The sequence below is a fragment of the Solanum dulcamara genome, chromosome 12, assembly GCF_947179165.1.
Source record: "Solanum dulcamara chromosome 12, daSolDulc1.2, whole genome shotgun sequence".
NCBI classification, from domain to species: Eukaryota; Viridiplantae; Streptophyta; class Magnoliopsida; order Solanales; family Solanaceae; genus Solanum; species Solanum dulcamara.
Genome location: NC_077248.1, coordinates 62,675,956 through 62,703,394, shown reverse-complemented (window position 1 = coordinate 62,703,394; position 27,439 = coordinate 62,675,956). Strand labels below are relative to the sequence as shown.

Here is a 27,439-nt window from a genome sequence, read left to right as displayed (position 1 = left end):
TGTTTGTCTTACTTTCGTTGTTAGTTCATTTCGAAAAGAATGCTCCTTTATCTTTTGGCAACTCTTTCAACTTGTTATATTTAAGACCATAAGGTTAAAGTACATTTTGGTACATTCTACGTACCTTTAGTTTAAGACCACAAAATTCAAAAATCTCATTTACTTTCTTAAATTGTGTGTCAAGTCTAAACAAAGACAAACAAATTAAAATGGGGACGTAATAAACAACAAACTCAACCTATTATTGAATTTTAAACCTTTCCAATAAGCTCCAAAGGAAGTGGCCTAGCGTTGGAAGAGTTTGAGCAACAACTTTGATACCAAGGTTTGTTTCCTAGCAAGATGACACAAGGTTTTTCATCTATCTAAACCTTGGCAAGCAACGTTACCTTGTATATGTGTTGGTTGAATATAAAATAAGTATGTGCTGAATTACTCGAGGTGCACACGAACAAATTCATATACACAAATCTTATTTTAAAAATTGTGAAGTGTGAAGAAATAAAAAAAATAAACGAAAATGAAATCTAATCATAATGAGCTCCAAGTCTAATGTCAAGAACAAGTCTAACCATCTCATACTTGAGCAAAAGAAAGCAAGTCTCACCACAACCTAATTAGACCTCTATAACTAATGCAAATGTCGTCTGAAAAATAATACTATGCAGCTAGGTAGCTGACACCTGCCACCCATGACAAGTACCTGCCATGCCACACATATTCAAGGGATACATGTAAACCTCAATAGTAACAGGAACTAAGTAACTCCATCTGTCAAGACTATGACAGACATTGGCGGAGTCAAGATTTTCAATAAGGGGTTCATGATATGAAGAAGTAAACACACGAAAGTCGAAAGGGGTTCGACATCTACTATATACACATAAAAAATAATTTGAACCACGTATAAATAGTATAATTTTTCACCGAAGGGGGTTCAGATTGAAGTAGGATAAATATTTTCTAATTAATTGCCCCTGATGACAGATTAGAAGAAATCACTTAATGCTTTTGCCTCTTTTGAAATTTGAATTTTTCGAAACCTCGTGATTCTCAACTTAATTCATTGATCACTAGGTCATATCCTTGAGTGTGGTTTACTCCTCTACATTTCAACACTACTTAGTGAAAATCTTGATTCAGCGCAACCGATTAATGCCAAGAACAAATACAACCATAAAGAACGTAAACCCACCAACCCCCACCCCAAACAAATTGAAATCTAATTTGAGCAAAGAACAATATTGTCATTCGATTACACAACAATAAGTTACAGGTTCGGACCAACTCAATAACTTACATCAAATTCAAACTAAACCCATAAACTAAATAACAAAAAATGCAAGAATTGAAGCATATAGAAAAACAATAAGACAATTGATGGAAGTGTACCTGAGAGCCTAAAAAACTAAGGAAATTGATTTTGCAAAGAGACGTGCGGAGAGATGTTAGAGTCTTTATTTAATTTTTGGATAGTTACAATGTAAAATATTTTATTCCTTTTTTAAATAGGTTTTTTATTAGAAATTAAATATTTCAATTCCTAAATAATTTATATAGATAGGAATTTTAATTGTATCGTTTTTCACTCCTTTGAAATAGGAAAAGTTGGATAGAAAACTTTATCGTAGACATGAAGTAGATTGTACACATAATTGATGTATAAATTTATTTAATGTATAACTTCAGTATGTATATATAAAGACTATTATAAAAAAAATTTAAACATAATTTCTGAAAAACTAAATTTATGTCTATAGAGCCTCTAACTGGCTCTGAATAGATTTCGGGACAGGCCCACGACTATCTCAAAGGACTAATAAATAAATGACTTAAAGAGTTCCTCTGAGTGCAAGAAGGTCTCATTAAAAGCTGGATAAATGTGATCTTCAATGATTCGCCTGTTAAGGATCTCTAACACATGTAGCTGCATCATGAAACGATGCAGTGTTGAAAGACGTCAGTACATGGAATGTACGGTATGTAAAATAGCTGAAAGTAAGCATACTCACCGAATATTAAACTGAAATGAATACTACAGTAACTCAATTCGAATAAAGCATGCAAATATGAAAATAAGTCAATGCTTTACAAAATATAAGTAAATGCAACTCAATATAAAAGTAATATTTTCTCTTTTGGGGATTTTCTCTAACCGACAACCATCACTATGAGCATTTTGATGATACAACGATCTACTCTGGTTGCCAGGTCCAATACCTTGCTAGAGTAAGGGACACAACCTCAACTCATGGATCCATATAAAAATTGTATCAAGGATTGAAGTGTTGGTCGCCCGAACAAACGGTACGATCTATCCTACGTTGGCTACGTAGTTTATAGGGTTTGATTTATCAAAATTCTTATCCGAACCGGTGCTCAATACTACTCCCAAAATATGCAATAATGCTCATATACTCAGGTGATGAAAATACTCAAAATAATATCTCATTTAGTCTCATTGAACTTTACTCAATTTAACTCAACTCTTCTCAAACTCACTACCTTCTCTTTAAAATAGTTATACTTCTCATCTTAGAAAATGCATAAAAATATAGCTTTTATTTCTCAATTCAAACTCAAGATAAATAAATACATAATTACTCTAACTCATTTATACTTGATAAGACTCATACATAAACTCAGTAATGTAAAATTTCATGCTCAAGTGATATAATGTGCTCAAACTCTTTTTTTTCAATTAAGACATGAAAATACATGCTCTTTAACTCAAATCATTGCATAGTAAAAGCAATCGTAGATATTCAACTAGGGTTCATGTGAATGTAAGCATGAACAACAAATTCAAGAATTCGATTTTATGGAAATAATCACAATAGATTAATTCATACAGAGAACTCAACGATAGACATCATAACTCGCTCAAAACCTCAATATAAGGGACTAGAATTCAAGCTTGAACCCATAAGAACGGAATTTAGATGTAGGGTGAAGGATGAACTCAATCCAACGGTCTGATTAGCCTTACATACTTAAAAGAACGTTGTTACTAGCGAAACTCGAAGAACGCAATGACGACGTTTGAATCCTAGCTTTTTCTCCTCTCCAATCTTTGTTCTGAATCTTCTATGTGTTAATGAGGGATAAACGCAGGTAGGGTACTGATAAGGGATCTAAATTAGTTCCAAAATATCAGACTTTTGATTTGGAAAGTGTGGGAAAAGACCAAATTATCCTTTATTAAAATTATATCAGGGTCATCTACCCTAGCTTATTGGGAATCGATTTAAATGTACTAATCCGTTAGTCAATTAATAAAATATATATTGGTTTAGTATTAGATTATCAATTATTAAACGATGCAGTATTGACTAACTCTATGAGAGTTTCTCACTGCTAACATATCTCACCGCCGAAGTAATCTAAACTAAACTTGGCCCCTCAATTTTGCTAGAATGAAAACGATCTCTTTTATCATTCAATCACAAATTATTTATAGCATCGACTTACATCTTAAGTACTACAATATTATTCTTCAATTAAAATCACAATAAGAATAGACGTATCGATGCTTTAATTAACTTATATCTTTTTTTTTTCCATTAAATATATCATGAGAGCTCTTTCCCAATCAAAAACCAAATCTCTATGCTACAGTAATGAGATTTTTTTTCCCTACAAGTACTAATCTAAGGAATACCACTCAATGAGATCAAAGATTATTAATGTTGGATCATGAAATATTTCTCTTGACAAGAATTTATCTAAATGATAAAATATGTATCATAAGCACTCAGGGCTATAGCTCAATTGGTAGAGCCACTCGTTTACACGCGCAGTAATGTTTTTCAAGGGAGCTAATTATACAATCAGAAAAATTGATCTTGTTGAGAAATCAATGTCTTACATTTCGTTAAAAATATTGAATGAGTGAACAGAGCTTTAACTAAATTTACAATAGATAAAATATAACTATGATAATTTTTTAATCAGTTAACGGTTAATTCGATAATAAAATTGAGTAATCCATTTCCACACCAGTAAATATTACGGGATAATACATCAACCCCCCCTCCCCCCCCCCCTCCCAAACTTGCACTATAACTTACTTTAGTACTTTAACTATACGGGTGTTTAAATGCCCCCCCTTAATAACTTTGAAATGAATTAAATATCATCCTGCGATCATAAAACCACTCTCACCTGCTACATCATCGACATGTAAGCACCACATCACTGTCATATCAGCATCATGTCATTAATTTTATTTATTTCTTTTTATTTATTCTTTAACACATTTTAATTAATTTATTCTAATTAATTGATTAAAAATGTATATTTTTTAAAATCAAAATATAAAAATGGCCCATTTTTATTTCCCCCACCCCCGCCCACCCCTCACTTCTTTCTTTTTCCTTCTTCACCATTTTTGTCTTTCACTGTTCTTCTTTCTTCTATCTCTTTTCTCCCCCCCCCCCCCTTTTTTTTTCTTATCCTCTTTCTATTTTTTTTCTTTTCCCTCAAAATGAGATAAGCAAATAAGAATGGAGACTTTCTTCCTCTAAAAATAAATGACCATTAATGTATCTTAATTTCTCATCAAGATGTACATCAATGACGAATTTGAGAAATTGAAATTTCAAAGTAAATATGTAATTGATATTTCGATGATAGGTATGGTAGAGTTGAAGATGAAGATGAAAATGGAGGAAAAATGATGCTTCTATGGAAAAGAATCTATATTGGGGAAGAATAAAGAAAGAACAAGATTTTAAAAAAATGTGGTCAATAAGAAAATTTACATATTTTAATAAAAGTTAATATATTAAGAAAATAATATTTAAAATATTAATTATATATTGACCAATAAAAAAATGTCATGTGTATGATTTTATATTTTTTTGTAAAAAAAAATTCTTCACTCGCTTTATGGAGAGTGCAGTGTGACACCCCGGAAATTTTTTCGCAAAGACTCGAACATTTCTTCACGTGTGGGTAGACTCGAACCGGAAGACTTGTAATTCTATACATGAGTTAGGATTAATTCCTAAGTATTTGAAGTGTGTTAGATGTGTTTAGGGGTCATAAGGAATCTCTAACACCAAGTCGAGTCCAAAGAACTCCAATCGATTAAGTTTTCGGACGAGTTAGTATAAGGGTCAACTTCAAATGACCATATCTCCTAGGATATAAAGAACTGGGTGTCCCACGACCTACCAAATTAAAGGTCTTTGAGTCTTCTTTCCAACGCCACCAAGATTGCAATTATTGGAGTTCTGAGTCAAACGTTATATCCATTTTACTACAGACTAGTACTGCAAGAATTTCAGGTCTGGGCGAAATTTAGGCTTGGCGCTCCAGTGGCGCCCCATGCCACTATAGCGCTAGAAAACAGCCTCAGTAGTTTGGGGCTTGGCGTGATGCGCCACTATTAGATGTGCAGGGTTTTAAGCCTATTTTGGCTTGGCGCTGCAGTGGCGCGACGCGCCACTATAGCGCCAGCAAGGTTTTTGCCCAATTTTTCAGATTTTTGAAGAGGGGCAATTTGGACTTTTCTCTAATTATATATACCCTATCCTTGAACGTTTTGGGACCATTTTTCAGTCCTCCCTCTCTCTAAAAAGCCCTAAAAATTTCCCTCTCTTCTTTTTCTTCTTCTTCTTCTCCAAATCCTTCTCCAACAAAGATTGCCTTCAAGAGCTTCAAGAATTCAAGCCTTCCATTGAAGACCTAACATCAAGTTTCTTCAAAGTCTTCAAACAAGGTATGTAAGGCTAACCTAAAATATGAATTGAGTTCTTCCATATACTCATAGATGTGTTGGTTAGGAGTTGTGAAAGAGTTGCACCTTCTAGAAAGGTTTTCTTGAAAGTTTTCCCTAAACTATGGAATGTTTTTAGATACAAATGGTTGATTGATGATTTTAATGACTTGAGTTACTAAATAGTTATTTTTCATATTATTAACTACAAATGTATCCTTGTATATAGATTTATAGGTATTGACGATATTCTTGAGTTGAGTTTTGTTGAGAGTATGGGTTCATGTTTCATTCACATGAACCCAAGATGAGATTTCTTGTCATAAATGTCTTGAGGTTGAGATGGATAGTTGTGTGCATGTATGTATTGATTGGAATGAAAAGAATGAATTGGTTAGTTAAAAATGTCCCTTTGCTTCTATAAAATGAACATAAGACTAAAATAAGGATTTTGGAGTAGATATTTGATGATTGATGCGATGATGATATTTGATAATGATGTGATGATAATGTTTGATGATGATGATGTAAATGATAATATATGATGATGATGTGATGATGATGTTTGATGACGATGTGAGTGATGACGTGAATGGTGCTTATTTAATATATGTAGAATGATTGATGAAGAGGTATATTGATGAGGATGTTATGTGATGGAGCGGATTGGAGTCTAATGTGATTATGTGATATGTGATTTGCATAATCTGAGTTGATTGGAGTCTTATGAGTATTTTGAAAATAAAGGATCTTTTAAGAAGGAGTTTTAAATAAATGATTTGTAAGCATTTTTGCATAAACTATTTATACACTATTTTTGAGTTTAAGAAATGATTATTTTCATCTATGATTTAAATAGAATTTAAGCATGAGTTGAGTTTGAGGAGTCTTTTAATTATTTTGAACACGAGTATTTTGATTATAAATGAGTTGAGCATTTTTACTTGTTAATATGTCTTATTGATCTCTTTAACCATGTGATTATGTTGCATAAGTCAATTTTCTTGAATGTATTATTCCACTTGAGTAGTTGGGCTAAAACCATAGAGTTGTGATGAGTCTTGAGGAGATGTCATAAATGCCTATCTAAATGAGGCTTGATTGAGTTGATTTGAGGATGGAATTGACGAGTGGACAAGGTCCTAAATGAGACTTGCCATTATGACTTAATTGAGTTGAAATGAGAACAGAGTTGATAAGGTGGCAATGTTCCACATGAAACTAGCCGTGAGGGCTTGTTTGAGATGATTGGAGGGAGTTTTATGAGCATGGAGTCATGGGAGAAGTATCGAGCACCGAGGCGGGTGAGAGTACAGTCCATACTCGAACCCCAAAAACTACGCCGCCAACGTAGGTAGGGATGGAACCGTTAAAGTTGGATGCTTCCTATGGGATCGAACCGTTAAAGTCGGATATTTTCCATTTTTTTATTGTCCTGAAATGATAGGACTTGACTAATCGATGGTATCCATGATTAGGGAGGCGTTCATGCCCTGATAAGGTATGGACGAACGTGGCAACGATGTCTGATTGTTGTACTATCACTGGCTCATAGGTGATGGTTGTCGGATAAGAGAAACTCCCATTTAGGTCTTGATAGTGCTCCGAGTCAGTTGAGTTGAGTAGTTTACGAGTTGGTCCTGTCTAAACTATTTCTTGTTAGACTTAGGGCATTTGAGTGAGTTGTTATATGCTTATGAGTTAGTCCTGTCTAAATTATTTCTTGTTAGACTTAGGACACTTGAGTGAGTTGTTACATATTTATTGAGTTGAGTCCTTTGAGTTGATTGTTGAGTTGAGGGTATATGATCGGGTCGGGTTAGATGAGTTGTGATTGGATTGTGCATGATTGGATGGATATATGATTCGATTGGATTAGATGATATGTGATTGACTTCGAGCTAACAGTATATGATCGAATTGGATTGAATAATTTGATTGAACTGTATTGTGTATGATTGGATTGGACTGTATGGTATATGATTGGTCTTTGTCTAAAAATGTATTATTACTTTAGACTTATGACGCCTTGTTAAGTCTCTCTTATCTTTCTGATTTGAGATATTTGGACCGCTGCTATTCTTTCTTGAGGTATGTTTCATTCTGCCATATTACATACTCGTACATTCCACGTACTGACGTTCATTTGGACCTGCATCATTTCATGATGCAGATACAGGTTTAAGAGATCGTCAATAGAAGCATCATTGGGGATCTATTTCACACTCAGCGTATTGGTGAGTCCTCCCCTACATTCGGAGGACACCGCTCATGTAATCTTGCGTCGAGTTAGCCTTTTCATTTTGAGTTGAGGTAGCCATGAACATGTCATTGGCACCAATTAGATAATAATGATAGAGGCTTCATAGACTAGATAGTGATGGATCGATTGAGTATTTCTTTCCTTAAATTATTCTTGTCAAACTATTTTTAATGACAAATATTAGAGTTAATTTGTTGGCTCATGGTCTTTATTCTTTGAGTTAGATTGATGTCTTGAGTTGCCCACCGAATATTCTCTTTATATTTTTTTTTCTTCCGCTGATTGAATGAAGGAACGAATGTGTGATCAGGCTATGTGGTTCGCTTGGGAGCCAGAAATGGCTTCTGAGTGTCGGTTACGTCTAGGGTACCCTCCCGGGGCGTGACATGCAGTCACTCTCTTTGCCATGTCACCCTTTAGGGTGATATTTAGTTCACTTGAAGTTGTTAAGGAAGGTATTTAAATGCCCGTGTAATTAAAGTATTAAAGTAAGTTATGCTGCCAAGTTTGGAGGAATTTTGATGTATTATCCCAAATATTACAGAAAACGATCAAAAATGCCATTAAATTACGTGAAATGAACAATAATGTTCTTAATTGATAATTTGGTCAAAAAATGCCCTTGCCATTAATAATTTGATCTAAAAAGTTATTATAATTATTTGATGGGTCTAAAATATTATTTTTCAACTAAATATTTTATTATTTTATTTTTTTAACACATTCTTTTGCTAATGAAGTTTATCTTAGTTTACTATACATAATATGTTTACTGTGTAGAGGAAAAAATAATTTTTATATGAAAATTTTTAATAAAAAAATTGAGTAATCCATGATAAATGTTGTTAATGTAACCAATAAGTCAACAAGCCCCAATGATTTGTTTAACCTTTTTGTGTCCTCTCACTTTGTATTTATGTGCAAGAATTTTCAGCCCTAAACCCCCAAGTGCAAATCTTGTAAATTCCTCCATTTTTATTCTGCTAAGCTCAAGAAGATAAGATTAGAGGAACATGGCAGATATGGATTGGTGGGTGTCAATGCCAAAAGCTGAACTACACGCCCACCTTAATGGCTCCATCAGAGACTCCACTTTGCTGTATGCTCTCTCTTTATTCTTGGAATATTTCTGTATGTTGATTTCTTGGCAACAAAAGTTTTTAAGTAGATATTCCTTCTTCCTTGATTCCAGGAAAGAAAAAAAAAACAGATTTTTGGGTGTTATTCTTGTTTCCCCCATTTTTTGTAGCGTTGGGTTGAGTCTCCCACATCGGCTAAGTGATGGGGAATTTGGTCTCTTTACATGCGTTGCACAATCCTTTTCCAAATGGTTGACCTTGCCATCAACTTGGGTCATTTGATCTCGAGTGTTTCCTTGTGTGCAGATTCATAATGTCTAATTTTTTTCACCCCAGGGAAAAAGAAACTACAGAATGTAATGGAAGTACTAGAATCAATAAATAGTAACACAATAGTACTAGAAACAACAAATAGTAATAGAAATCAAAGGACAAGAAACTACCATAGTATTACTAGGTCTACAAGTATGGACGAACAACAAGACAAGGCACTCTTACCCACTAACCTTCTACCTAATCCGTGTCCTTCAAAATTTTCTATCAAAGGCATGTCCTTGGTAAGCTGAAACTGACCTCTCCCCAAATACTTTTTTGGTCTACCTTTTACCTCTCCTGGAACAATCCATAATCAACCTCTCATACCTCCGCACTGGGCTTCCATGCATTTCCTCATCACATGTCCGAACCATCTCAACATTGCTTCCCGCATCTCGTCCTCCACCAAAGTCCTTACAGAAAAATGATAGGAATGAAAGTTTTATCGCTGATGTGAATGTTATGCTGATAGTTTCATCTGCTAGTAATATAAACATAATAGGCAGTAGTTGTTGTTGAGACAACACAGTATCAACATGTGAAGGATAAAATTCCGTGTTCCTCAACGTAGTATCCATATAATATATTGTGATATGTAAGGAATTTTTTCTTGTGTATGACTTTTAGTTTAGTTTTGTTCTGGGACATACCATTAAACACTGAGTTTTTGCTATTAGCCTTTGAGAAGTTCGGTTAGCCATGGACTACAAGTGATCCATTTTTGCAAATTGAAGTACTAATGCCCAGACTCTTGTATTACAGATCAATTTGATGATTTAAATCAACCCTACACTGAGCATTTTGGTTATTTTCTCCTGCTGGGACATATAAAAACAATCTTTTTAACGATAAAAAATACATTTTAAAAATAGAAAGAACTTCATCTTTCAGTCAATTACCTTGTTTTTCTTGTCATTCCAATGCTTTGACTTCTGAGTTAACACTTGTTCTTGCTTTAGTCGTATTTTCCAAAAATTTCTGTGAATTCAATCTTTATTTTGCAGGGAACTTGCTAGAGAATTGGGTGACAGTGGGCTTGTACGTTTTCCTGATGTGGAACGTGTTATCTTAAAACGTAAGCCAATTTTCTTCTTGTGCCTTTCATAATAATATGTCAAGCTCTTTTTTTAATTTTTTTTTCCTAGTATTTTGAAACTTGCCTTGAGCTTATCTCTATGTGATTCAGATGATCGCTCCCTTACTGAAGTCTTCAAAATGTTTGATTTGATTCACATTCTTACGACTGACCATGAAACTGTAACCAGAATTACTAAAGAGGTACTCTATTAGTGCAGTAGTCCAAACTTCATATCATGCAATGCATGTTGCAATTATTTGATTCTTTTTGTTATTACCATGAAAAATAGGTAATTGAAGATTTTGCTGCTGAAAATGTTGTATACTTGGAGCTAAGGACAACTCCAAAGGTACTCGAACTTTAGCATCAGCTTGATCAATAGGCTCCTAACGTTACTCTGCTTCTTGTTGTTACAATGAATAGAAATTGAGAGAATTGTAACGAGTGAGTTGTCAGTCGGAGTGGACTTGTCATTTGGAATCAAATTTAGCAAGCATAGCTGGTTGAATAAAGTGAACTAGTTACTTGGCATTGTGTTTTTGATGTTAGCTCCATTTAACCATGCACTAGTTTTTTGATATGGTTATTTGGTGGAAGGGTATAAAAATAGGAAAAATATGTGTAAAGATATGACACCTGGGCCTAACTCAAGTATTGCCCAAGTCCATATAAGCAAACCATCAGTCCATTCCCCAACCAATAAGCAAATGCATCTTTACATATTTGATCTCATGTATTCTGTTCTTACTTTTAAAGGAAATTGATTAGCTAGAAAAGGTACTAACTTCACCTAAAAGATCTCTTTGCTGGTACATCATTGATTATTTTCAGATAAAAACATGATAAGAAACCTAACATTGATGTTGGAAATAGTAAACTTAGATGTTTAAGCGTCTAGGATCGTGTGTCTTTTAGTTGCCCTAGATGCATGATCTCTTGTATTATCTAGGTATGACTTATATGTTATTGTGGCTAAGTTTATGGTTTGCATGTTAAAGCATTTAATAGGTGTGAGCCTAGAAGGTCTCTTCACACCTATAAAAGCCCCCCTTGTAATGTTGTTATGTAAGAATGGAGTTTTTCTACATATTATTAGTATGCTTTATGTTTATCTCCCTTTTCCATCCTCCTCGTGCCTGATGATTTTGTGAACGTCCCACCTTATATTCCAACAGTTGCATCGACTGGTTCAGAACTCAAAAAGGATCCTTCACATATGTACTATTCTAGCTCGTTCATAAGATACAATTATGATATGTATAGATCTTGTTTTTGACTTTTGTCTTTTCTGAATGAAGAAAAATGTCTCCAAAGGGATGAACAAGAAGTCATACATGGAAGCAGTTTTGGAGGGTTTAAGGGCTGTTAGTACCGTCGAAGTTGATATTTTTAGTGAACCTAAATTTGATTGTCCTGCTAGTGCCGATATTTATGCTTGGAACAATGGGTGTGCAAGCAATGGAACAGGAAAAAAGAAAATATATGTCAGACTTCTACTCAGTATTGATCGTCGTGAAACCACAGAAGCTGCAATGGAAACTGTATGTTTCTAGATCTGATGCATAAAGAGGCTGAAAGTTTATATTTTAGCTTAAAGTCCAAGGCTTGATAACTTCTTTGTGGTTGGTGAAGGTTAAGCTTGCTCTGGAAATGAGACATTTGGGAGTAGTGGGTATTGACCTTTCTGGCAATCCTGTAATTGGTGAATGGTACTATTTTGCTTGTAAAAGATTCTCGATTGAATATTATTCTTGCCTTGCATTGTTGATAGTCTAACAAGGTTTGAATTTTTTGATGTCTTTTCTCTCGTAGGCTAACCTTTCTTCCTGCTTTGGAGTTTGCTAAAGAGCAAGGACTTCTGATTACCCTTCACTGTGGCGAGGTGCATCCGGCTTCACTAGTTTGTCCACCTTTTATAAGTGGCACACCATTATCTCTCTGACTGGTGTATTTGGTACTTAGTGCTATTAGGTACCCAATCTGGTGGAAATCCGTGCGATGCTAGATTTTCTTCCCGCAAGAATTGGCCATGCTTGTTGCTTTGGAGAAGAAGAATGGGCAAAGCTAAAATCTTCAAAGATACCGGTTAGAAATTTCGCACATGTATTTCCAGATTTCTAGGACATTCATTTTTTTTTTTTTGATACAATACTATTGCACATATCAATGATTGAGCAAATACTTAACCAAATTTCCTACTCTACCCTAGAATGGACTGCATGAGAGATCAAGTTTCTTCCTTTCCTTGATACCCCTCGTATTTGCTGGGTAAAGAAAGCTGCTAGACGTTTCCATCTAGAATACAATCTAGTGTTGTCAAAGGCATGCTTAACGTGCACTTAAACCCTGAAGTGACGCACAAAACATGTTGAGCGCTTCGGCTCGCTTAATATGCACTTCAGTGTCATCATCAAGGACCTAGGACATACTTTTCATTGCCAATGAGCCTCCTGTGAAGAGGAGATACTAAATAATGGATATTTCACTTTATTGTAAAAGAAAGAAAAATCAATTTCTTTGTCCATAGATTTGCTATTTATTAAAGTCCATGCTTTATATATATTTGTATTTTTTTCTCCATTTGCACCTTTTACATTAAAGTCCATGCTTTATTTGCGCTTAAAGCTCCAACATAGCTTAGAACTTTTTTGCGCTTTTCGCTTTTGATAACACTGATACCACCATGATGGGCAAGATGCAGAATCTTCTTTGGCCCTGCCATGTTTTGATGATGGATTGAAGTTCTCTTGGCGTACTGATCGTTCTAGTTTTGTCACATTTCGTTTTCTGTCATTGTAGGTTGAAATTTGCTTGACTTCCAACATCAGGACTGAAACAATATCTTCAGTGGATATTCATCATTTTGGTGAGGTTTTTGATCCTCTCTAAATTGTGCTTTGTGGTGTATCTAAGCATAACGAAAAGCAGAAATGTAAACCTTCAGTCCACTTGTCCTGTTGTTACTCGTGATCTTTGACAAAGTCATTTCTTATGATACTAACTACATTGAATTAAGTGCATAACCTTAGCTTTGACTTGCAGCCGATTTATATAGTAGTGGACATCCAATTATCCTCTGCACTGACGACTCGGGGGTATTCTCTACCAGCGTATCTGGCGAGTATAGTCTTGCCTCTTCTAGCTTTGGTACGTATTACTTTATGCAAACATACGTAGTTTGATTTTAGATTATGGTCTTTGTTAACTTTCGTTTTACATTATAAAGGTATACAAAAGAGAGAGATGTTCCAGCTGGCTAGGAATGCTGTAAATTTTATTTTTGCTGGTAATAAAGTAAAACAGGAGCTGGAGCAAGTATTTGATTTAGCTGCAAAGAGCCTGGAGTTCTGACGAAGAAATGTATCAAATGAACTGGAATATTCTTCAGTTATTTTTATTATATAATTGGAAACTGAAATGGGGTTATTAAATGGAGCGATATGGACTTTATGATTTATATAATTGACTCCAACTTGTTTGAGATTGAAGCGTTGTTGTATTGGTTATTGTCACTTATTTGCTGTATAACATTTGTTGGTACCTTATGAAGACTTCCAAATATGCAAATTATTTCTTCTCGTGTTTCAGTTTGACACTAGTTGGGATTAACTTTTCATTATGTCTACTTAGCTTACTTATTATCAGCTTCAATGCTTCTATCTAAGCACATACTACTGCTTAGTTATGAAACAATGCATATTGGCTACTTATAATCAGTTATCGAGCCGCGGGTTCCTTCGATTTTTGTTATTATCTATTGTTTTTTATACTTCAATTATCGTATTATTTTATTGTAGTCACTGCTCCTTTTTTCAGACTATTTTTTCATGCTTTCTATAATATTTTGCTATGCCTTCTTCACTTGCGTCATCTCTTTTTTGAACCGGTCTGAATTGTTTTTCCTTTTCCTTGAACTGAGGGTCTATTTGAAACAGTCCTTCTACCTCCCAAGGTAGGGGGTGAGATCTGCGTACACTCTACTCTTTCCAGATTCACTTGTGGGATTACATTGGGTATGTTGCTTTTGTTGTTGTCTATTAGAAACAACCTCTCTACCCCATAAAGATAGAGGTAACGTCTGCGCGACAGACCCCACTTACGGGATTACACTGGATGGTTGTAAAAATATTAGGTAAAGAATGCAAATTTACTGATTGTCAACGGAGCAGAGACACAATACATTAGGTATACCCCAAATTATCTTCTTGGCAAGTACTTTTTTTTTTTGGACGTAACTATGCAAGAGCCTTGGCTTTTAACTTAAGCATGTCTATAATTCTGCTTAAAGTAAAAAAATCTGATCCCAACAATAACTAAAACCTAAACTGACATCTTTAATTTCATGAACCAAAGCTAGCAACATCACTAACAGGTCCATAATGAAATGTATACAAGTGATCTGGTGGATGTTGGCACAAGGGGAAGCATAGGATCACTTCTGAGGAAAGAGATTGAGTATTTCAGAACACTTGAATTGGAATGTAACTGGGCTTTTATTGAATCTCAGAAGACTACTAATTATATGAAAATGGATTCCAGTGGTTGCAGTTGTTGGTCTAGTTTTGTATCCTCTATGATGAAATGGAAAAAGAAGATAAGTATCAAGGAATGTCTACCCGCAATGTGTTTTATAGAGAAGGAAATCATCTGGTTCAGTGACTCGGAGGTGGATTTAGGACAAGTTCTATGGCTTTAACTGAACTGTGTAAGTATGTATACATATGCAAAAAAGCATTTTGAATGTATATACATATAATAAGATCACACTCATTTTGAACCAACCGACTCTAGATTCTAGATTGCCTCTGTAGCTACTGGAATCTTGAGGACGGTCCTAACAGATACGAGGATGAAATAAGACTAGTAGAGCTTTGATCCATCAGTTTTCTTTAGCTTCTACTCTTTGTTTTCTGACTTTCTTATCAAAAACTCAAAATCTTTTATATATCTCAAACATCAAAAAAGTACAGAAGTCTACAATCAGCAATAAGCTAAAAAGGCTGTCTTTTTTTTTCCTGCCTTTCTTGGCTGGAGAGAAAAATGGTAAAAACAGGACAAAAAAGAGTTGCTTCATCTTATGACACACAATTAGTTTCTGTTGTTAAGTCCTTGAGACACAACTCATCAGGACTATACTCTAGTTCTGTCTTGCTAATTGTGTCTTCATCATCTCTCGGCATGGCTAAGTACTCAAGAGCTGTAACAACATCACTAATCAGAGGTCTCGTGTAGGCTTCAGCTTGGATACACATATTTGCAATAGCAAGAGCTTGACGAAGTTCATTTACAGGGTAATTTCCTCGGAGCAACGGGTCAGCCATTTCAGTGAGCATGTTCTTGTCTTTAAAAAGTGGTTTGGCCTGAAAAAAGTGATAAAAATGGTAACTAACCTGCTACCACATATTCAGTATAAAGGGGCAGCCCGGTGCACTTAAGCTCCCGCTATGCGCAGGGTCCGGGGAAGGGCCCGACCACAAGGGTCTATTGTACGCAGCCTTACCTTGCATTTCTGCCAGAGGCTGTTTCCAAGGCTTGAACCCGTGACCTCCTGGTCACATGGCAGCAACTTTACCAGTTACTCCAAGGCTCCCCTTCAGTATATATAACTTAAATCCCTATATATACGCCATGTCTTTAGCTAATCGCTGGATGCTTTGTGTACCGGGCACTACCGGCTGCCCTTTTTAATATAAAAGAGTTAAAAGAAAGGTAGAAACTTCATTAACTGACCCAAGAAATCAAGTTTTGCTCCTCAGGTGATCTTGTATTATCAATAGCTCTTCTCCCTGAAATAATTTCCAACAGAACAACTCCAAAACTATACACATCAGATTTAGATGTCAACTGTCCTGTCATAGCATACTCTGGTGCACAGTATCCATAGGTCCCCATAACCCTTGTAGAAACATGATCCTCGCCTTCCGCTGGACCTAACTTTGCAAGCCCAAAATCTGAGAGCTTAGGAATAAGACACTCATCTAATAATATGTTGGATGCTTTGAAGTCGCGATAGATTATGGGAGGATTGGCAATATCATGCAAGTATTCTAGCCCTTGCGCTGCACCTTTAGCTATCTTCATTCTGGTATACCAATCCAATGGCTTCTTAGTTGATGGAAAATCTGAGTTAGCATATGTATTAGTAAGTATTATACAGAACAACAAAGTGGTCATAGAGCACTTTACTAATACAATCTAGTGATGTTTTAAGTTCAGCTCAATGGACTAAGTACAATACAAATTATGTTATGCATACCAAGAAGATGATCTTCTAAAGATCCATTCTGCATGAATTCGTAGACGAGAATTCTTTGGTTGCCATCAGCACAATATCCTATCAGATTGACAAGATTTGGATGGTTAACAAGACTTAAAGTCAAGACTGCTGCAAGAAATTCCCTGTTTCCTTGAACTCCATTCCTGTCAAGTTGTTTGACAGCAACAACCTGGAGACACAAAACTCATTTGATGAAGAAACTGAAACAGTTGTTCATTACTACTTGTTAATAACCATAATAAAAGACGCGAAAAATTAGAGATAATGGTCAAAAACACATCTAAACTATCACTTTTTTCCCGAGTTTCACACTCCAACTATCAATTATTTGTTTTTCCTACCTGAACCATCACCATTTATGTATTAAAACACACCTCAACGATCAGTTGTTCTCATTCAGAAAGGAAAAGGGAACAACTGATAGTTGAGGTGTGTTTTAATACATAGATGGTGATAGTTCATGCAGGAAAAGAAAACAATCGATAGTTGGAGTGTGTAACTCGCGAAAAAGCGATAGTTCAGATGTTTTTTTGATGATTAACTCAAAAAACAAGGACATACTTGGTTAGTTCTTTTGAGGTGTCCCTTATAGACCCTCCCAAATCCTCCTTCACCAACTAGAAATTCAGGATTGAAGTTGTCTGTCGCATGAGCCAACTCGCGGAATGTGAATACTTCTGCTGAAATGTTTACATTGTCATATCTAAGTATATCTTCAATCATCAACTTCTGCTTGCTGACCCCTGTTCAGATATTGAATTTCAACACATTTATGCACTATTTAGTCAAGAACAAGTTTAAGAATCAAAGGCTACAAACAACTCCTCAATGAAGGCTACTTAGGATACTAGAAAACATTGTACCTAGAGTAAACATACTAACATGAATAAAAAAATTTAATCTTAGTTATTTGGTATCACCGATATAGATCTTATTTCTTCGATCACATCCTATTTTTCATTAGATCTTCATGGATTCCAAGAGATTGTAGGTCCTTTCAAGAAAATGTTCTTCCATGTGATTTTACGTTCATGTCGTCCCTATAAGCACCTTCTATCACCATAGTTTCACACCTATGGTCCAATGCATCTGGAGGTCGACACAAGACATGACCAAAAAGACTTAGTGCATTAAGAGATCAATAATGTCTCCAATATTTTCAAGCAAAGTTAAATCTCAATATAAAGGGTCTTATAAGGATCTAGAATCATCACGTATTATCAACTAACCACAGTATATTCGATAGATAAACATAAATACATGTGGAATAAAATTACTGAAATTTCAACAAATATTATATTTCGAATCCATAAATTCAAATGTGCCATTAAGTTTAAATCTTAGATCCACTCATCGAGATATCTCAACCTGGATGCATAGTAGCACTTCTAAGAATGGTAGCATATCCCTCTGAATCATCATATTTGCTTGTAGTCCTTGTCTCATTTACAGAACTCCTAGAGGATTTCAATTGAGTTTTCCTCATTTTTTTTTTGTAGCTTCAAAAAAAATATTGATCAAATTCTTTCCTATTCCCTCCTATTTGGTTTTAGCAAGACAACCTTTATGTCTTGCAATAAAAAACCAACTAAATTTGATCCAACATTATCAAAGTAGGTAATGTAGAAGGGAAAGGTGAAGAATTTGATCCAACTTCAATGGAAAAAAGGGGACACTCAAAATTTTTAAGATTTTAAAAAAATAATAGACTATTATTTTGCAATTTTAATTAAAAATTTCAAAGAGTTAGATGTAGATTGAATGTGGTTAAGACTCGTGTCATTGGGACATAGTGAAAGAGAAAATTTTAATCCGATATTTGTGTACTAATATAAGTTGTTTGAATGGAGTATGGAATTTAAGGCCTCTTTTGTCTTAACTAACTTTTTGGATATTTTAATAACAACTAACTTTTTGCTAGGTGATCCTCATTTTTTTACCATCTTTATACACATTGCTACATTGGTTAATGTAAGATTCAATCATTTGTTTGATTAATTTTAGCTAGTATACTTCATTTAATTTTCCTTTATTTCAACAATAATATAGGTATTGTAATCTTATGAATAAGGTCTGAGCAGAGTGATGTATATGCAACTTTATTCCTATCTTGTGATGGTAGAGAAATTTTTTACAATAGACGCTCGACTCAAGTAAAGTATATCAAAAACAATATGAAAAGAGAATACAATAGTGAAGAAGCCAAGTAGAAAGTAATGAAGAAAAAAACAGCTGCAACAACAAATATTATGATTATCAAAGCAAAGAAGTCAAATTTTCTTCTCTAGTTTGAACCTTCCAATAACTTCATCATGTTGGTTATGACTTGCGAGAATAAGTGACACAATTTCTAAGGTGATCGGATGAAGAGGTACGATTTTCAGTCTTGACGGTTTGAAATTTGAGAAGTTTGACCAAAGTCAGTATTTTGGGCTAACGAGGTTTTAGAGTTCTGACAGTTTTGTTAGGTTAGAAAGGTGATTTTGACTTGTTTGAATGGTTGGTATGGATCGCAAGATGTTTGGGAATGATTTGAGCCTTTGATAGGTTATTTGAGTTTTTAAAAAAACTAAGTTGACCAGCGATAACTTTTGATCAAAAAGACCTCATATCAGTGATTTGATGATTCCAATAGGTACGAAACATGTTTTTCTTATTGATTTGCACTATTGATTTGCTTTCAAAGGGTCTCTAATGCATTTTGAGGAGATATTTTGATATTGTTGAGCTTAAATGGTACCACCCGAAGCAAATGCTCTAAATGGTGTTTTGATTGAATCATTAAATCCATATTGTAATTTTGGAACCATTGCAAAAAGAATTATCAGATTTCGAATTCGTATGAGAAACTTATGACATTTTTACCATGTCGATTTAGTGCTAGTGCAACTTAGGTCGAGTAGCCACGAAAAGTCTCAACGATTTTATAAAAAGGCAAATCTTGGGATTATTTTTTTTAACATTTTAGGAGCTAAAGCTCTGATTAATGTGATTTGCGATGCGTTTTTGTAGTATAAACATTGGTACATGATTCTATTGTTTGACTTAAATTTATATTCAACAAAATATGAACCGTAAACACTATTGATAAAATAATAATAGTAAAAGAAGATGAAAGAAGAATTTTTTTCCTCAAGCACTTGAGATTATAGAATATATTCTCTTAATAAAATAATTTACTTTAGCAAAATAATGATACCTCCAATTTCACAAAACTTTGAAGTCACTCATGACTTAACAGCTGCAAACCACACTTGAATTTTTAAAAAAATAATAAAAAACTTTAATAATATGTACTTAATATCAAAAAAAGAGTCAAATATTTATAGCCATAAAAAACTACTACATAGAAAATAGAAGTTCCACTGTTTGGGTTGTGCGGTCCACAATTGTACTACACATTCAAAATAATGTACTAAATAGATGTGTCTCTTTGGTCGCACATGAGGAAAAATTTGGGATCAGAATTTTTGGATTAAATAATTAAGTTTAAATGAGTATTTGTCCAAAAATAGATAATCTCTCGCTCGTTCATTTGTTAAAATTAAAGTTAAAGTTAAAACCAAATATTATAAAGTGGAATAACTAGACATACACATAATATATAAATGTTTTTTTTTAATTTAGTCTCAACTGATATCTGTGTCATTCAATTTTAGATATGCACAAGTAAGCACTTAAAATATCATACAATTGAAAGTAAATACACACGTTTTACGAGGCAAATCACATGTGAATTGATCATGTAGAATTTGTGCATCTACTTGTTTCATTTTTTTGATTGTTTAATTATATACTTGTGCACACTTAAAATTAAAGATTATAAATATCAGCTAAGACCAAGTTAAAAAAAATATATTTATGTATTAAGAAAAAAATACTACATAAAAAAATGCTTGACATTTGAATTTTGGAGTGTATAACTTGTTCGTGAATTTAGCAGTCTTAGAGTCTGTTTGGCCAAGTAGCTAAAAACTACTTATTTTTAGAAGCATTTTTAGTATAATAACTTTTCAGAAAAGTGTTTTGAAAAAAAAAATGAATCAATTTGTGTTTGACTACTTAATTTTAAAAAGTATTTTTGATATGTAGATTGCATTTGATCAATCTTTTTAAAAAGTGTTTTTGAGAATCAAATTATTAAAAAAAAGAAGTATCCGTGCACTTCTAATATTAAGATTATTTCATAAGGAGAAACAATTTTAAATATCGATTATAAAACTTTTAATTAAATTTTTTATTATTTAATTAAAAATATATACTATAAATTTTCAATCAATATTATACATAAATTAAAGAAAATACATAAATTAAAGAAAATATTAAATATTAATTTAAAAATAATATGACGGTTTAAATATAATTAAAAACATAAAATAAAATAATATATATAAAACAGAATTAATAATATATACAACATAAAATAAAATAAATAATTTATTTTAAGAATAAAATTCTTAAATAGAACTTAATTAAGCTTATGAGATATGTTAATTAATTAACGGGAGATATGTTGATAAATAAATATAACTGGGTAAGGTTATTTATATCTTGAAAAAAATATTTTTCTAATTTTTTTTGTTGGCCCAAACAGGTTCTTAGTTGGTTAACACGTGTCACCAACATGAGTTGCGGTGTACTGATAAGATTGTTTCATCCCTAATCAGAAGTTTTGAATTCGAGTCATGGATATGAAGAAAATCTTGTTGGGAGTGTTATCCCCAATAGGTTTTACAGTGTGCAATTCGAATTTAATTGGAGCTCTAATAAGGGCTCTCGAACACCGGATGGAAACTAGAATTGTCAAAATGGGTTTGACCCATGAAGCCGGCCCAACCCAACCCTTGAATTAAGTGGGGTTTGACTAAATTTTTTCAGCCCATTTAGTAATGAGACTTTTTAGCTCAACCTCATTTGGCCCGCCAGCCTCATGGGTTCAACCCGCAAGTCTCAGAGACCGGGTCATGAGACATGAATTTTAATATTTATTATATATATTTTAAGTAGTATTTTATTTTGCTAAATCTTCAGCAACTAGACAATTGAAGTTATTATAACTATAAATCTTTGATCTCTTTTATTTTTGTGTTTATGCCTAATTTTTTGTTTTTCCTTTCTTTTCTAATTTATGAAAAAATGATCATGTAATGTATGTTGTTATGATGAGTCTTATGATTATTGATTGTTGTATCTTTACATGTTTTATTGTTTTGTAAGTATTTAACTAAATTGTGTGAAATTTATTGTCATCTTTTGATTGAAAGACCAACTCATCCCAACTCGTAGTCTGCTTAAGGCTGGATCGAGCTGTTATTTTATAGGTCCATTAATTAATAGGGTCAATCCATCCTAACACATTTAATTCGCTGGCCTTTTATGATTGAGTTGGATTTGGCTAGCCCATTTTGAAGCTCTAATGGATACCAACCGAAAATAAAGTTGGTTAACACGTGTCAAGTTTCTTTGCCTCGTCGGACCGCTCTCCTGCTAAACCCTCGCAAAAAAAAAACCTTACTCATCGTCAATGCTACATCAATGGCGATTTTCAGATCAATCGGAAAAACCCTAATTTCTCGAAATCGGAAGTTCAATTCGAATTATCTCACTTCTTCTACAATCTTCTTTACCCAACATTTTTCGTCTTCCTCATCTTCAACGATTCCATTGACGCCGTTTGATCCTTTCGTCTATTGCCGCCGCCGCCATTTCCTTTCTCCATTCTCTGCCGCCGCTAATTTCTGTCCTCTTTTCCTCTCTTCACCTCCTTGTAAGCTTTCTCAGTCTGCAACTTCTCTACATCTTCAATCGGATTTCCTTCTCGTTTTTCCTAGAGTTAGTTCTCTTAGATTGCAATTTCCGTACAAGTTGTGCTTCCAATCGACACATAGATTGCAAAATGAGAAGCAATGGAAGGAGTCTCAGCTTGCTAATGAAGTTAGGGATAGTTTCCTCAATTTGCCCAACTTGATTTCATTGAGTAGAATGATATCCGGTCCATTTCTCGCATGGTAAATTTTTGCTCTCTCTTCCCTTTTTGTTTAGCTGAGAATTAGTTGCAACAGTTTATGCAGCGTACATTTTGTATAGAGGAAACTGTTTTACATTGAATATCAGGTTCATTTGCCAGTGTTTGGCTCGTATAAAAAGTAATACTTTCTCCGTTTTAATTTGTTTTTCTGATTTTGACTTCATGGAGTTTAAGAAAGTAAAAAAAAAACTTTTGAATCTTGTTATCTATAGTCTATAGATATGTAGAATACATCAAAATGCCTTTAAAACTTATGGTTAAATATGTCACGTGGAAAGATGGAACTAAAGAGTTGCCAACAAGTATAAGAGACATTCTTTTTGAAATGGAGAAAGGACTAAAAAGGAAAGTGAGACAAACAAATTTAAATGGAGAGAGTATATGCTAATTATACAAGAATACTATAGTGTGTATAATGATAGTATTTTGGTGATATTTTTTATTATGAAAGGTTGACAACAACTTTTAATAAATGTTGTATACGGAGTTAAAGTTGTATATATTTGAAGGAAAATGACTTCGGGACATAAGTGACTGAAGTTATTTTTCCCTTCTTGGTGGAAAATATATTTTTCAATTTTCATAGTTTAATATAACCAAATTCTAGAAAATGGTTTCATCAAGGAAAACATTTCTCTAGACATTTTGCATCATACAAGAAAGACTAAGTGAGCCTATGGTGCTTTAATAACCTCGTGGGCGTTTACTTTCATCATCGCAGTAATGAGTACTTCTTTATTGCAGAATGCAGAAGAACTTCATTTCTTGACATTAATATTTCATGATTCAGACGATTGTGGGCGTTTAGTTCAGTTAATTTTAGTGCTATAATTGAACTTGTAGAATAAGAAATTTGAAAGAGAAGTGAGAAAGTAAAAGACCATAATTTTTTTTTTCTTTTGGATCAGTTAAAAGACCACAAATATTTTATGCACTTGGCTGTATGCCTTTGCATTTGAGATCTGAAAGTATTCAGGAACCAGTACAAGGACAAGCACTACTTGAGTTTGTCAGTTTCCTTCCCTAAGCATTATTTTATGTTTGGGACTGAGGTGTTGTTGTTGTAATCATTATGTTTGTTTTTATCATAAATTAGATCATGTGAATGCCATGAACATGATCACCTTGGTTTTCTTGAATCTGGTCATACTTAGGATTGAGGTGTAATTATCATTAATTAGATATTGTGGATTCTATGGATATGATCAGCTGTGTTATCTTGAATGTGGTTTGTGCTTTTATGCCATAAGCATAGCTTCCACGGTAAAATTATTATGTAAAATCTGTATGTGAAGGCCAAAGAGCGTTTAGACTGCAAATTGACGATGTTATCATTCTGCTGCAGTTAAGCTACAACTGAAACATATACTCCTTTAATTCCCATTGCTGTGTAAATATTGCAGGATGATTATACATGATATGTATCTTCCTGCATTTGTTGGGCTAGCTGTTTCTGGGGCAACTGATTGGGTGTGTAGACCCATTCTTCTTCTCCTTAAAATGGAACTAAGCTCAGTTTACTAATTTAGTTTCACTCTGCGCCTTGTAGCTAGATGGGTACATGGCTAGGAGGATGGGAATAAATTCAGTTGTTGGTTCTTACCTTGATCCTCTTGCTGACAAGGTAAATATTTAAGCTTCTCTCCTTTCTGATTCATTGACCTAACCAGCAAACAAAGTTTTGGTTTTGTGGTTCATTCATGTTCTCTTCATTGTTTCAATGAATTCATTTTGGGTTCATTCCTGTTTCTTTCTTGTTTCTCTTTTTTCACTTGCTTCTTTGTGGATAAAATGTCACTTTTCTTGGGATTTCAGATACTTATTTCTTGGCTTTCTTATCACTATACCTTTTATACCTACAGGTTCTTATTGCATTTGTTGCTCTGGCAATGGTAGACAAGGGTCTTCTTCATCGTAAGTTCATATCCTATTTGGATTCGCCTGCATAGACTCTTTTCCAGGTGACTAAAGAGTGGTTTTTAGTTCTCCATTATCAACCACCTTCAAAATAAAAAACAGAATCGGCTGCATGAATTCTCTGAAACTATTTACTATATGCGGGCAAATTTCATTCCAATACTAAATAATTTGTCTTTGTAAACTCACACTTATCCTAAGCTGTCCTGCGAGTCTCTAACCGGACCTAATGTAAGTGTGACAACAACTCAATCTACATTTCTACTAGTTCGGTATCGTCCTTGTGGATTATTCGTTTTCTTTGGAATTCTCAATGAAAAAAAAGTTAATGTTAGTTCTTTCTTTTTTGCTCTATTGAATACCTTATGTATTCCTAGAAGTTCATATGTGCAAGCAATTACCTTTTGTTCTACTCATCTATATGCATGTCTACCTTTGGTCATCTATATGTGTGTCCTTCAGCTTTTTATCTTTCCTCCCCAAGCTTAGGGTCATGCGCTTTTTTACATTGTTGATAAGCTTGTACTTATCCCCGAAAAGAAAAGATTGTTGAAAAGCTTGTAGCATCACCCTAAGATCAACAACAATAACATACTCAGTGAGATCCCACAAGTGAGGTTTGGGGAGGGTAGAATGTACGTAGACCTTACCACTACCTCGTGGAGGTAGATAGGTTGTTTCAGAAAGACCCCCGGCTCAAATGCTGCTATTCCAGATATAAAGAAGAAAATATAGCACATCACAACAAAACCGTGTAAAGTCTAACAGAAGGGAGCAGCAACAACAATAAAATAGTGCAATAATTGAAACACAATAAACACCTACTAGGATAGATCATTAAAAACAATGATAAATACTGATGGATATCAAAACAACTACAGTAATACTAATGAACATCTAAGTTGACCTCTATAAAAACAAGAAAAATTAATACCTGTACTTGGCAAAACTGATATGCTGCATATAAATCTGAGCCTTACATACAGGCTTTGTGTTGCCTATAGATTTTCCTTATGTCTTTGTAATTATTAAGGTTTAAGGTTGAGAATTCTCATTCTTTTTTGGATAGACAATAAGTCCTAGTTCTGGTCTAAAATTCGATCCTTTAATTGTACCGACTGGTTCAAGACAAAATTACAGGTCCGTAGACTGTAGGCATGTCTTGGTATTTTCCTTTATCTGATGATCAATTTTCTTGCTCTCGTGTGTACCTGCTTATATGGCATCAATTTCCCTGGCTTGAGGCTCGATGGAATGAAATATTAAATAAGAGATATGCCGGTGATCCATATGCAATGCTACTGCTTGTTGGGGCCCTTCAGCCCGCATATCTACTAAAATACATTGAATGCAAAAAGTGTGTAAATGTATTGCTTACCTAGTTGGATGACTTGGATCTCTAATTATTTGTGGATTGTAAAAACGAAGAGGAAATGTTGCACCTTGTTTTCAGAAACTTACTTTCTTTGTTTTATGCTGTGAAGCTGGACTAGTTTCCCTGGTTGTGCTGCGTGATGTGGCCCTTGTTGGTGGTGCGGTATATAAAAGAGCTAGCATTTTAGAGTGGAAGGTGACGGTGGCCTGCCTTTAGATTCTGTAATGATTCTGTAATAGTAATCTGCAGTATTGTTTTTTGCTCATAATACTTGGTTTAATATTGTTTGCAGTGGTCAAGCTGGTATGAATTCTTCAACCTTGATGGATCGTGTCCTCAGAAAGTTGAGCCTCTTTTGATAAGCAAGGTATAGCACATGTTCATTGAACTGATCATTCAGTTGAAGCTCTTTTAAGGCAACATTGGAAAGGAATAACTAAGAATTTTACACGAACAATTTTGCAAAATATTTGGACCCACTAACAAGGTTGATGAATTGTATTGACTATTGACTCTATCGAGTGTTCATTTTCTCTGTCAGTGAGATTGAGAGAGGTCACCCCGATTTAAAAAAAGATAGAGAGTTCATTCTGAGAGAAATGATTAGTAAAGCATGCTTGCAAATTTGGCCAGAGTTCATTTCCCAGTTCATAACTAAATCAACATATCCGGGATTATGGGGTTTAGGGAAGGTGGTGTGTACGCAAACCTTATGCCTACGTCGTAGAGATAGAGAGGCAAACTAGTATTCCGGTTCATAACTAGTATTGCAATATGTATAGGTAAATACAGTTTTGCAATTGGCCCTAGTTGCTGCAGCTCTCCTTCAACCGGATTTGGGTAATGCGGATACTCAAACATATATTACTTACCTCAGGTGAGTTAAAACTATACCTCTTTGTTTCATTTCTTACAAATATGTAGTACTCAATTCCATTCTGCTTGGTTGCAGCTGGCTAGTAGCCATGACAACAGTAGGTTCAACTGCGGCCTATGGAGCACAACACCTTAGGAGTGGAGCTACATGGAAGAACAGACTCTAATTGGATACCGAGTACTTGCAAAAAAAGGAAAAAAATTGCCTGCTACCAGATTTGTTTCTTTCCTTTCCTTTTTGCCCCATGATATGTCAAAGTAATGTTCTGTTATATATCTAATATCTGATAGTCTGGGAGGTTATAGTTTTTGTTGTACACTTAGATTCTCACTCAATTCTTAGGGAATTGTTCAATCAGGAAATAAAAAGTTCTCTCTCGGATTTTACGTCTCTGCTGATATTGAAAGACTTGATAGTAATATGAAACCCGATACAATCCTTTCGTGGATTTAAGCTATCTTTGTCCTGAAAAGCATCTATATCAATTATATACAAATTTTAACATAAG

General features: G+C 34.2%; 3 protein-coding genes across 3 annotated transcripts; 2 read left to right on the top strand and 1 right to left on the bottom strand.

Moving 5' to 3' along the window:
- The first annotated feature begins 8,878 nt into the window (after positions 1–8,878).
- On the top strand, positions 8,879–14,006 carry LOC129876279 (N6-mAMP deaminase). Its single transcript, XM_055951665.1, has 11 exons — positions 8,879–9,084; positions 10,384–10,454; positions 10,566–10,657; positions 10,747–10,806; positions 11,756–11,998; positions 12,090–12,166; positions 12,270–12,339; positions 12,429–12,542; positions 13,257–13,323; positions 13,500–13,604; positions 13,684–14,006. Exons 1-11 carry the CDS (start codon positions 8,999–9,001, stop codon positions 13,806–13,808), a joined length of 1,110 nt encoding a protein of 369 aa, XP_055807640.1. The 5' UTR covers positions 8,879–8,998; the 3' UTR covers positions 13,809–14,006.
- A 1,431-nt stretch (positions 14,007–15,437) lies between these two features.
- LOC129875829 (probable serine/threonine-protein kinase PBL23) lies at positions 15,438–18,220 on the bottom strand. Its single transcript, XM_055951056.1, has 5 exons — positions 18,103–18,220; positions 17,296–17,477; positions 16,714–16,903; positions 16,188–16,579; positions 15,438–15,817 (listed from the first exon to the last, which is right to left on the bottom strand). Exons 1-5 carry the CDS (start codon positions 18,218–18,220, stop codon positions 15,533–15,535), a joined length of 1,167 nt encoding a protein of 388 aa, XP_055807031.1. The 3' UTR covers positions 15,438–15,532.
- A 3,951-nt stretch (positions 18,221–22,171) lies between these two features.
- Positions 22,172–27,329, top strand: LOC129877542 (cardiolipin synthase (CMP-forming), mitochondrial). Its single transcript, XM_055953060.1, has 8 exons — positions 22,172–22,742; positions 24,166–24,232; positions 24,312–24,386; positions 24,625–24,676; positions 26,164–26,249; positions 26,347–26,421; positions 26,837–26,931; positions 27,007–27,329. The coding sequence occupies exons 1-8, from the start codon at positions 22,270–22,272 to the stop codon at positions 27,095–27,097; spliced, it is 1,014 nt and encodes a 337-aa protein (XP_055809035.1). The 5' UTR covers positions 22,172–22,269; the 3' UTR covers positions 27,098–27,329.
- Positions 27,330–27,439: the final 110 nt, after the last annotated feature.